The 9,397-nt window shown below is 36.2% G+C and overlaps 1 protein-coding gene across 1 annotated transcript; it reads left to right on the forward strand.

Moving 5' to 3' along the window:
- The first annotated feature begins 719 nt into the window (after positions 1 to 719).
- Positions 720 to 1,661, forward strand: LOC141578746 (vomeronasal type-1 receptor 3-like). Its single transcript, XM_074371210.1, has one exon. The coding sequence runs from the start codon at positions 720 to 722 to the stop codon at positions 1,659 to 1,661; it is 942 nt and encodes a 313-aa protein (XP_074227311.1).
- Positions 1,662 to 9,397: the final 7,736 nt, after the last annotated feature.

Here is a 9,397-nt window from a genome sequence, read left to right on the forward strand (position 1 = left end):
GAGATTTCTTCTGGAATGATTTTGCCCACTGTCCAATAGCATCAATGAGGAGACTTGCACATTTCTGTTTTTCTCTTATTCCAATATCGCTATTTGGTAATTAAGTCTTCTAGAGTTTTGTCCCTAGATCTTCTAATTTTTCAAATATATTCACATAGATAATCCTAGTATCATGGTATTTTCTAATGTTTGAAACTTCTCCACTGCTGACTTTTCAACACTGTTAATCCCGATGCTACTGTGCCTTCCTTTCAGTAGTGTTACAATCTCATAGGTTTGTTAATTTCATTATACTTTAGAAGGAACTGATTTTTCAATTAGTTTCTTTTCATTCCATAGGAGGGCTATTATCTCTCAATTTCTGCCTTACGTTCTAGCAATCCCATTTGTTTCTATTTAGGATGAATATGCTGTATTCCTTTTCTGGTGTCACAATTTCCCCAACCCCCAACTTTGAATGAGCATTTTGAAGTCTACCTGCATCCTAAACCTAATTCTATACCTAGGTTCCCAAGTATTTCTGGAATTGAGTCTCTGGCTGTGACACATCTTGGCCTGAAATACAGAAGGATTGAATACTTCCCAGCGTCCCGCATACAGAACCATCATTTATCATGTTCTTCCACATGATAAGTATTTATAAATTCACAATATAATCTATTTTGTTTCACTTGAAGCCTAGTTGACCTAATTAAAATATCTAAAGTATTAGTCAGATTATGTTTCCAAGTGATACAGTTTTGGGGGTTTTCTTTATATCTCAAATTTGTGTGGGATTCATGGGGAACTCAATGCTCTTCATCTTATATATATACACTGTCTTAAGTCAGTCACCCTTGAAAAAGCCTATAGATTTAATATTCATACACCTGACATTTGTCAACATTTTGACCATCATGTTCAAGCTGATTCCAGATCTTATGTCATCCTTTGGAGTAAGACATTTTCTGGATGATGTTGGTTGTAAGGTAACTTTGTTCGTATACAGAGTGACCCGGGGTCTTTCCATCTGTCTGACCACTTTCCTCAGCGCCTTCCAAGCCATCACCATCAGTCCCGGTCGTTCTAAATGGGTGAGGCTTAAATCTAAATTCTCTACCTGCATTTACCCCTCCTTCCTTTTCTTCTGGATCCTGAACACACTCATCTATGTCATCATCACCACAACTTTAGAAGCCAATCACAATTTCACAGTTGCTCGTTCTGCGTATGCTCAAATATACTGTCATTCTAAGCAGCTGGAACAGCACCATTTAATGGCATTCCTAAGTGTCATCTTGATTCGAGATCTCCTCTGTGTGGTCTTCATGATGTTGTCCAGCATCTACATGGTGAATCTCCTCTACAAACACCACCAAAAAGCCCAGTGTATTCATAGCCCCAATGTCTCTTCCCAGCCAGCTCCTGAGATCAAAGCCTCTCACACTATTCTTTTGCTGGTAAGTTGCTTTGGCTTCTTTTATTGCTCAAACAACTTCCTTACTCTTTATTTGCTTTATAGACAAAACCCAAGACTGGAGAGAATCAATGGGATAATAGCATCCTGCTACCCAACCATCTGCTCTTTCGTGCTGATGAAAAATAATAAGATTATTTCCAAATTGACATTTTCCCTTTCAAAGGTGAGAATTACCTTTTCTCAAGGAACTTTCAATAGATAATCTGATACTCACAACTTCCTTTGGCAAATTTCTTTGGGGTGGAGGTCACTATGCTGTTCACCAGAAACTAACACAACATTGTAAATCAACTATACATCTTTTAAATAGTATATTTTCTGCTGGTTTGCTCTTTTTAATATGTGCCTACTAGAAAATTACATTTGAGATTTGATTAAATTTGTATTAAATGATACTGCTCTAGGTAAATTCATGTATTTATTCAACTTATATATATATTGCATGCCTGACGTATTCCAAGCAGTACTTTAGGGGCTGGGCATGCATTAGTGATGAACTCAGGCAAAATATAATTACTAAGGAGACTATATAGAAAATGTGTACTCTAGGAAAAGTGCAGTTGGTAGAGCTATAAAAAATTAGAGCAGGCTAGGAGCACGGGAAGGGCTGGGGGTTGCAGCCTTATGTGCAGTAAAATGCAGCTGTGAGTCTTTCAATATCTGCAAAAGTTTACCCATAATGACAACCTTACCCACGCTACCCTGGTGTGTTGGTCATTTTAGATGCATGCTGTTATGATTATTTAATTAAATGTGTCCCTTCATTTCCCATGGAAGCTTTAAAATTAAAAATTGTTTTAAATTAGAAAAAATGAGAGCTCACAATAGCAGGACATATTTCTTACCTCCCATGCTGCATTTATTTTAACTCGATGTCATTTTCACGACTGCCTGTACAGCAAAATTTTCCATCATTTTCATCCTGTGCTACTTGGAGATCTCAGTTCTATTAATTCATTTTCAACTAAAGACCTTAGTGAAAAATCCCTCCACCATATGAAAGAGATTTTGCCTTTTGCAGCAACATTGATGCACTTGGAGTGCGTTATGCTAAGTGAAATGAGTCTGACAGAGCATGTCAAATACTGGATGTTATCACTTATATGGGAAATCTAAAATGTACAGCAAAGAAGTGAATATAACAACAACAACAACAAAAAAAACCAGACTCACAGATACACAGAACAAGCTAATGGTCACTAGTGGGGAGAGGGAAGAGGTGAGGGGCATGATCAGGGTGGGGAATTAAGAGGTACACACTATTATGTATAAAATAAGGTACAAGGATACATTGTACAAGACAGGGAATATAGTCAATATTTTATAAGAACTATAAATGGAGTATAACCTTTAAGTTTGTGAATCACTATATTGTACACCTGTAACATATAATATTGTACATCAAATAAGCTTCTAAATAAATAAATAGATGTCACAAAAAAATCATCAGAAGTAGACCTCAGTGATATGGTGTGAGTGATACGCATTTCGAATCTTGGCATAAATTTTTTCACTTTTGCCGATGGATTCTACTTTGCCCAGATAAAATGTTCTTGGGCTTAGTCTGCTGTTCAGGACTTCAGTTTCCCTCTATCTTCAGCTTCCCTGGTGCAGTAGATTGCTAACACCAAACGGATGGCTTTTCCTTTGCAGAAGGTTCATTTTCTCCAAGGACTTTTAAAATGTGTACCTGATTCTTAAATAAATTTTCATAAAGTTTAAAGACTTACATAGGAAAGGGTGTGTGTTTTCCTTGCTACTTCACCCAGGGTGTGGCTTGGGTGGGTGGTTCCGTTGAACTTCAACTTACAAAATTGTCTTCTATTATTTGATGATTGTCTTTCTGCCCCCCTGACCCATTTCATTCTGTTGGCATTTTTACTCTGATTTAGTGCATGTGTGGTACCTCCTGGCTGGCTCTCCACACCCCTCCAGTGACCTGTTCCCCATTGTGATTTTCATCACTTTGATCAACATGAGTTGAAATATTTTTCCCCTTGATTTTCAAAACAAAATCAGTTTTACGCAAATGGCATCCTCTCCTTCAAACTATGTACTGAAGTTCTTGAACGTATTTTATAATATAACACATATGCAAAAAATCATATCACTGCATAAATTTTACCAGTGGACAAACCCATAGAACCAGCATCCAGAAGAAGAAACAGACTTTTATGACTAAGTAGCATATGTACACATCACATCTTTATCCATTCATCCATCTATGGGCACTTAAATTGTTAAGCATCCCATTACTCTCCGGCAGTCACTTCTAAATTCTCATTGCAGATGGCAGTAAATATGTCCATGCATACACATTTTCTCATTGGTTAGCCTATTCTAGGTAAAATCATTCATTGAAGGAGTGTTAATTTATTCAAAGCTGTTGCATTTTAAAATACTTTCCAAAGGCACTCTTAGTAGAATTTCTCAAGAGTGAAGCCTGAGATGATCCAACCCCTTTCATCATCACTAGAAGAAAGTATGAACACTTAAATATTTTCCATTTGAACAGGTAATCGCCACTCAATCAACTTTAACGTTTTAAATTAAGAATGAGGTGTACCAAGTTTTATATTCATAGATAAATATATTTTTTTCCTATTTGAGGGTGCATGAAGGCCAAGGGTGAAAAACCAATGATTTGTGAATTAAGAGGGTTCAGTTTCATTGTACCCAATTCTTCTTTTTGGACACCTCAGCCTAAAGCAGGGGAAATGGTTTTCCCAAACTCACATAGACATTTAGATATAAAGTCAACTGCAAACATCTAGAAAATTCTCTGCTTCTCATCATACTGGGGCATAAAAATGTAATACTGCTTAATCTTTCCCAGCTTATAGTTCCCAATTTCTTTCATAACTTCCATTTCAATCACTGTTAAATAGGAATTTAGTTTCAGGCAACTGGTTAATCTGTCAACTGACAAAATGTGTTCATTAAATGAAAACATATATAGTGAACAAGCAACACAGAATAGAAAATCGTAACCCAAAGTGATCAATCATCTTGAGTGTGTTGGTAGATGGGGTTGTAGCTCAGTGGTAGAGCCCATGCTTAGCATGCACAAGGTCCTGGGTTCAATTCCCAGTACCTCCACTAAAAATAAGAATAATAATAATCTTAAGCAAATTAAACTCTCCTCTGAGTCATCTTCCATCAAAAAGATTTAGAACCGTTTATGACACCTCTGATGATTTTTTAAAAATTAATATCAAAGATTCAAGTGGCTTGTTTTCTACAGGAGTAAAGTCTTGTGTTAGCCATCCTCGTTCTTTCCATAATAAGAAATCAAAAGTAGGTTAACTTAGACTTGTTTAGCAATTACTGTTTCAGTATTTAATATTATGTGGAAATGATCTAAACTTCCAATGAGTTTCCAGCATTTAATTTCACTCTGAAAAACTCTAAGGGTATAAATTACAAAAGGGATTTAAGAGAATATTTAAGTTGACATACCTTTTTAGAAATTATTATTAAATACTTACCTAAAAACTCTTCTCAATTACATCTATTTAATTCATTTTTCTCAACAATCATAGTAAGATTGCCCATGAAAACCTCATGAGACAATGAAGCAGGTAATCATGATCCTAATTTTTTTTGCTGCCAACAAGCTTTGCAACTCCTTTGAGCTCCTTTCAATGCTAAACCCAGGTACAATAAAAGATGTTTTTCTACATTATATGTAATGTTGATAACTCTGAAGACATGTCTATGTTAATTAAACCAACAAGCTTAATATTAGCTTTTATTTACTAACATTTTCCTCTATCAAATGAACTTGAAAAATATTTGAGTTAGTTTTTATTATATTTTTCAGAATTTTTCTATAAGAGCTTCTTTGTTTAAGCCAATTAAATACAGCTCTTTTGCAAAATAATTTGGGTAATACTATCTGAAGTAGAAAAATACCATAAATATAAAATGTACATTCCCAGGCATACATACAAACAGACACAGGCAGAGCTCCCATAGTTTTTATTTGAAAACTTTAGTCATGAATTAGGTACAATATGAAAGTCACTGATTTATAAATAACTGTTGGGATAAGTTACATTAACTCATGTAGATGGCTGAAGCCTTTAATTATTTGCGGATAAGACTTTTCATCTATATTTACCCTTGACAAGCAATTTTCAGGAGGCAATTTGGGGAAGAAAAATCTTGAGCAGTTTGTGTTTAAAAAGGTCTCTTCCCCTTTTTTTCCTTTTATTTTCATGTTTTGCCTGTTGAGTGAAATGTCTCAGAGGATGTGTGACTCTGTAATACATTTGAAAGACAGGATAAGGTTTATAACCCTAAGAGACAGAGAAAGAAAAATGTAAGTTTTAGCTAGGAGTTTTTAGAGTATATTTTCTAAAATAAAAAGTCTGTATACAATGGAATACTACTCAGCCATAAAAACCAACAGCATAACGCCATTTGCAGCAACATGGATGCTCCTGGAGAATGTCATTCTAAGTGAAGTTAAGCCAGAAAGAGAAAGAAAAATACCATATGAGATCGCTCATATGTGGAATCTAAAAACAAACAAACAAACAAAACAAACAGCATAAATACAAAACAGAAATAGACTCACATAGAATACAAACTTGTGGTTGCCAAGGGGGTGGGGGGTGGGAACAGATAGACTGGGATTTCAAAATTGTAGAATAGATAAACAAGATTATACTGTATAGTACAGGGAAATATACACAAGATCTTATGGTAGCTCACAGAGAAAAAAATGTAACAATGAATATATATATGTTAACGTATAATTGAAAAATTGTGCTCTACACTGGAATTTGACACAACATTGTAAAATGATCATAAATCAATAAAAAAGTTTAAAAAAATGAAGCATAATTGAGGCAATGAACCAGTATTGAAGAGCTATAACATGCACTTAAAAACAAAAGATATCAAAGAATGAAGAAAGTAAAAACCACATGTATGGAAGGAAAGAGAAACAGGGACAATAATATAAGAAAGAAGATAAAGTAACAGAAAATTAACAGGAGGTTAAGTCTGAAGAAAACAGAAGTCTCTGTATGGAAGCTTAGGACGGGGCATGGGGATATTGGAAAAGTCTCCATACCTCCCTCTGTTTCTCAAGGCTGAGTGTCTCTGATCCTTAAGAAAAGCAGATTCCCCAACAAAGTGAGACATTGGGGAGAATCCAGGTCTGATGCGCGTATATTCAGGGGCCATATATCAGAGACAAGGTGGCAGAATTTCTGCTCCCAGGCGGTCACCTTGACACCCGCTGTCTCCAAGACCTTGTTTACTGGGAATCATCCTGAGGCACCCAGAGGAGCAACAAATCACCCTCCCACGTGCAAAATGATTGTCCTGGGAAACTTAATTAGGTTTATCAGTTAGCAGCAAAATCATCATTGGAGAGGGTCCATTTTCCCAGTTGAGCTACATCCTAAAGTGAACTTCATGATCCAAGAAAGTCATCAACTTAGTTTTCACCCAGCTGATGGAAATTCCCACAGAACTTGGTAAAGTCTGACCTCAGAGCAGCTCCTCAGAGAACACATCCACTTTTCCTCCTGAGCCTGTTCAGTGCCTCCTGCCTTTAGTTTCTCCTCTTTCCCTAAAGTGCAAGCATGGGACAGGGCAGTGAGTTTTACCGTAGCCCAACCAACACATGCATCACTCCAGATTATAACACCAGTAGTTTGCTGTGGACTCTATTTCTTATCTGAAAGACACAGAATAAGATTTAAATGAGCCCAAAGATTTTACTGTTACGTATTTCATTCATAATACGTAAGACAGAAAAATTGAAAAAGGAAACTGACCAAACTCAATTTTTAAAAAATTTAAAAAAAGGGAACATGTGTACACATTCAGCACAGCTCAATGAAGAGAAAATGGTCCATAACTCTGCAAGGCCCACACTCTTCTCTTTCCACCAGGGTTTAATATTCTTTTTTTCCTATCTCATTTTGGGATAATTGACTGATAAAATTGTAATATATTTCAAGTGTACAGTGGGATGATTTGATATACATTTACATTATAAAATGATTTAGCACAATCAAGTCAGTTAACACATCGATCACTTCACATAGTTTATTTTTTTCCTTTATTTTTGGTGAGAACACTTAAGATCTCTTTCAGCAGATTTCAAGTACACAGTACAGAATTATTAACTACAGTCACCAGGCTATATAATAGATCTCAATGCCAGAGCCAACCGTTCTAGAATGTTTTATTTATTGTCCTTTGCTTTTCCTCACAAGTTTAAAACTTGTATTATTTTGTTAAAAATCAGGCTTAGTTTCACTTTCAATGGGTGACATCATTCTGTGTCTTTTGTTATCAAACTTGGATGACATTTTAACCTCAAAGATGTACTTGTGGAATTGTAGAAGTTTACATCGGTCGCCGAAGTTATTGCATTTTCACTGTTGCTCTGCTTTGTGATTTATTACTACAGCATCATTTTGATCCATGATGATAAATATTGGGTTATTTTGACTTATTCCTCTGGCCCAGAGTGCTAGAATGAATGGATCTCTCAGCACGTCTGGCAGTAGAGTTACTTGCCTGAATCACTTTTTGTTACCGAATTGGTCATCGAGATCTGCACTGGCATCGTGGCCTGGGCCGAGACTCCCTGCCTCTGCCAGAGGGTTTGGTTTTCTGATCGGTTATGTGCAGCCAGTAACAAAACCGATGCTGAGACGGGAGACACACAGGCTTTATTCAATGGCTAAAGAATGGACAAGAAGGAGCCTCATTTGCAGATCCACTTCTCAACCCAATTTGGGGGGAGACACCAAATATATAGGAGGGTGGAAGTAAAAGGGAGGAAACTGGATAGATAAATATCATGATCTACTTTTGAATCTCACCTTTGCTCTACATGCTTCTGTCTACAGTTCAGTACTCTGCCAAATCATATGTGCAACAACTGGAAGTGACAGAAATTAAATGAAATAACTGTGTATGTGACCCTGAGCCTGGTCGTCAATGATCATGCAACTCATTTCTCCATCAGAATGTGTTTCTTGTTTACTTGCTTATCTCAGTAACTGCCTATTTTCTCCCTTCGGTGTTCGTATCTTCTCTTTCTGAATTTCTTACCTGTTGACTTTGTCTTTCAAGTTTTCTACCACCACTTCCTCCCTCCCAACTTTCTGACCCCTCTACCACACCCTCCCGTATCCTGTCAATAATGAAAAAGGAATGATGTCTCTGATGAATTCTCAAAATAGTCAAAGATGAGGTAGGTGCAAAATGGCTGATTTTGTTTTAGATGGAGAAAGAGATGAAAAGAACTGTGATTTTTCTCATCTGTAAGTAGCCTGGTGCTGACCGGGATTTTAGGAGAGCCTACATACATTGATCTATCATTAATAATACCATTTGGGAATTTTCTCTAATTCATCCTTTAGTTTTTGTATTAAAGTCGTACAAAGGTATACCACCCCACTTTTAAATATTTTTAAACTCAAATTAACTTATAATTTGGCTTATGTTATAAAATACAATTAACATAAAAATGAGTGTATAAATATATTAAATATTTCCAAATTAAATAAAAATATTTTATTTAAAAAGTTATAAAATATTCTAGTCCTAAGTTCCATTATTTGCTAAATGTTCCTGGGAAAGATATTTATGTCACCATTACTCTTTTAGCTGCTTAAGCCCTCAACATTTTTACTGGAGGGTGGGGGTCGGGGAGGAAAGCAGATCAAAAATTAGACATCAAATTTCCTTGTATTTATCCTGTATCATTGGGGTGGGGTAGTACCATGGCCTAAAACCATATCATGGTTGGAAGTTGTCTCCAGTGATGCTATGAGGTGTTTTCCAAACTAATATTGGGGGAGTAGGTATAGCTCAGTGGTAGAGCACGTGCTTAGCATGCTTGAAGTCCTGGGTTCAATCCCCACTACCTCCATTAAATAAATAAACCAAATTAACCCCCCA

Source organism: Camelus bactrianus, chromosome 9 (genome assembly GCF_048773025.1).
Source record: "Camelus bactrianus isolate YW-2024 breed Bactrian camel chromosome 9, ASM4877302v1, whole genome shotgun sequence".
Classification (NCBI taxonomy): domain Eukaryota; kingdom Metazoa; phylum Chordata; class Mammalia; order Artiodactyla; family Camelidae; genus Camelus; species Camelus bactrianus.